At 66.8% G+C, this 3,065-nt stretch overlaps 1 protein-coding gene across 1 annotated transcript in view; it reads left to right on the forward strand.

The window, feature by feature from the left end:
* Positions 1 to 919: 919 nt before the first annotated feature.
* CHLNCDRAFT_145015 (hypothetical protein) overlaps positions 920 to 3,065 on the forward strand; it is a gene marked incomplete at both ends in the record, with an annotated part of 3,493 nt that continues 1,347 nt past the window's right edge. Inside the window, 8 exons of the mRNA XM_005848267.1 lie at positions 920 to 934; positions 1,007 to 1,252; positions 1,415 to 1,558; positions 1,699 to 1,954; positions 2,141 to 2,212; positions 2,341 to 2,408; positions 2,577 to 2,676; positions 2,832 to 2,920. Of these exons, the coding sequence (XP_005848329.1) occupies positions 920 to 934; positions 1,007 to 1,252; positions 1,415 to 1,558; positions 1,699 to 1,954; positions 2,141 to 2,212; positions 2,341 to 2,408; positions 2,577 to 2,676; positions 2,832 to 2,920 (990 nt within the window). The remainder of the gene's footprint in view (positions 935 to 1,006; positions 1,253 to 1,414; positions 1,559 to 1,698; positions 1,955 to 2,140; positions 2,213 to 2,340; positions 2,409 to 2,576; positions 2,677 to 2,831; positions 2,921 to 3,065) is intronic.

A 3,065-nucleotide genomic window follows, 5' to 3' on the forward strand; every position in this document is an offset into this window, starting at 1 on the left:
ACCAGCTGCCAGCTCGGTGGGTGCGTTGTAGGCCAGCTGCAGGAAAGGCAGCAGAGCAGCAAAGGAGGACCAGGGGAGTGCGCGGCGTGAGGGAGGGAAGGAGGGATAGATGGAGAGGAGGGCAGCGCCACCTTGGCCGTGCCGCACCCCCCGTGCTTGCTGCGATGCATCCGGTTGCTGCCTGATGCAGAGCACTCTCCAGTTGGTCTGGCGGCATCATTGCACCCCTTGTATCACTCACATGTGTGTACAGCTTCTCCACACCGCTGAAGCCAGTCGCCCGCTCGTGGTGCTCCTTGATCACTCGGGGCAGCTCCTCGAGCGGCACCACGGGGCACCACCGCCACTCTCCGCTGCGCTTGACGCAGCGGCACAGGATGTCCTGACCGCCAGCGCCCTTCAGCACCTGGAAAAACTGCAGCACCTTCTTGCTGTAGTTCTTGGCGCCGCCCTGCACTGCCGCCCCCCCTCCCGCACCCCGCCGCCGCCGGCCTGAGGGCGCCTGCTCGTCGCCCTGCTTGATCCGGATGATGCCCTCTACATCTGACTTAGTGAGAAACACATTCTTGGCGCCGTTTTGGCGCCGTTCTAAGGCATAAAGGATGACAGGTTGGTTCATAATTTTAAGTTTGCGTCAGCTGCGGGGTGCGGGAGGGGAGAAATAGAAGCCTTAGAGACTCTGAAAGGCGAAGGAAAGGGAGGGATCGCGGGAGAGAGCGTGCCTGATGAGCCAGACGAATCGGGGGAGGTGCCACATCAGCGGGCAACACATGACAAGAGGAAATCACGGACCGGTCACGTTCCCCTCCGGAGGTAACGTTACCTCCGGACCACGGGAGAAGACAGTGACGAATTGAGTTGCAATGCCGAACAGCTCTACCTGCTCGCTGCGGCCACACGTCGCACGCTGCTGTGCGCCATGAGGACGATGAAGGTGCGAGCTCTTGGTTGCCGCCGAGCGTAGGCAACAACGCCCCCAACCCTCCCCTGCCCCGCCCCCCTGCAGGTCATGCTGCTGGTGCTGGTGCTGGTGGCAGCAGCGGGCCGCTGCAGCTGCCAGGCGGACCAAGCCCCTGCCCCTGCTCCCGCCGCCGCCGGGGCGCCGGCCGGCCCGCCGATGCCCTCTGCAGACCAGCTCAACAGCCAGTTCGCGGCGGCCTACAACCAGGACATCATCATCAACTCCGACCTCTTTGCAGACGAGCCCGCCATCCTGTCGGGCGGCCTCGGGTTCACAAACATCATCGGCGTGGTGCGCTGCCACGCCGCCAGCCAGCCCCGCCTCTGCCCCTGCGCCAGTGAGCCTGGCCCGCAGATAGTAGTTTCAGCTATGACTGAAACAATGTACAGGCGTCTTCTCCCTCTGATTATGGCGCTGGGTGACGGTGCTGCGCCCTGGCGCGCCCTGCTGCAGGCCACCGCCTTGAACAGCTCGAGCGAGGGCGTGGTGCGCGCCGCAAACGGCACCTGGCGCTCCAACGTCACCTGCGCCAGCGGCCAGCCGCCGCCCACCCGCGTGCTGACCTCGGCCTCCCCCACCAACATGGGCACGGGCGGGGTGAGGCAGGGGAGCAAGGCAGCGCCGCCAGCAATGCCACGGCTGCCTCGCGTGGGACGCCCCACCGCACGCTTCCCGACCCCGCACCTTCCTTTGCCTACCTCTCCCTCCCTTCCCGCCCGACCGCCGCACTTCCGCAGTTCAACTGCACCTCCGACCATTACGACGGTCTGCCCATCTGCTTCAGCTGGCCGCTGCTGCCCTCCACCATCTCCAAGGAGGCCTTCCTCATCCAGCTGAGCAACGGCACCACCGTCACGCCGCCCTGCGTGGGCATCTCCCCGAACCTGGAGTTCAACGAGAGGCAGTGCGTGGTGACCTTTGGCGAGTTTGGCAACCGCATCCCCAGCGCCCAGGAGGGGTCGCTGTACGTCACCGGGGTCAGCATCGCGCAAGGTGAGGCGGAGCCGCAGGCGGGCAGGCCGCGGGGCGATGCCTCGGCCCTACCACCAGTGCCACCCGGCTGCGCTCCGCGCCAGCGGGGTACCGGTACTACCATGCAGCAGCTTTCCCCTGGCCAGGTCTCGCACCGCTGGCGTGCCACAGCCTGGCCTGTTGCACGGCTGCACATTGCCCGCGCAGGCTCCGGCCTCAAGCTGGTGGGCCCCGACGGCCCCGTCAGCGCAGAGGGCCTGTCCTTCACCAACCCCACGGGTGAGCGCTGGCGGTGCCAGGCAACGAGCAAGTAGCGCTCGCTACCGCGCAGCGCCAGCCCATTTACATCTGTGCTGTGCGGCAACAAGCCGTCCACGTGCACCCACACCGGCGCCTGCCGCCCGCAGGCAAGAGCCCCTATGACGAGGGCAATGGCCCGGTCATCATGGTGGCCAAGCTCAGCGTGCTGTCCGACGTGGGGGAGGGCATCTCCGTGCCCCCGATCGCCAGCCAGGCAAGCACGGCGCCGCCATGCCGCACACGGATGGCAACCGAGGCGGCGTGCTGGCGTGCATGGCCCGCAGCTGAACCTTGAGCAGCCTGGCCTCAAGCATCCAGGCGTGCCTGCCCTCCCCGCTTGCAGGTGGCCTTCCCAAACGGCGGCGAGGCCGTGTACGGCAAGTACAACGGCAGCCTGGGCGCCGACGGCAACCGCTACCGCCTGCGCCTCTTCTACTCCGGAGGTAGGCAGCACGCTGATGCCATCAGTATCTCATTCCCCTGTGCTAGCACTGGTCTCATCCTGGCTCCTCGGCAGGCCTGTGTGGCCTCGCCCTCGCCCCTGAATGCCTGCTGCCCTCCGCGCCTGAGCGCCCACCCGCCTGCCAGCCTGCTGTAGGCATGACGCCAGACGGCGTCATGGCCCTCAAGCCCACAACCTTTGCCAACCACTTCTACCTGCTGGCCAACGGCAGCGACGGCGAGCAGGTGCGCGCGCAGCGGCCACGCATGCATGCGGATCTGGAAGCAGGCGCCACGTTTGCGTGGGCATGATGCATGGCATGCGACGCGTGCTGTGGTCGCCAGGCTGGCGGGTGCCTCACTTGCACGCACGCACGCACACATGCCTGGC

Source organism: Chlorella variabilis (assembly GCF_000147415.1).
Source record: "Chlorella variabilis unplaced genomic scaffold CHLNCscaffold_8, whole genome shotgun sequence".
Lineage (NCBI taxonomy): Eukaryota > Viridiplantae > Chlorophyta > Trebouxiophyceae > Chlorellales > Chlorellaceae > Chlorella > Chlorella variabilis.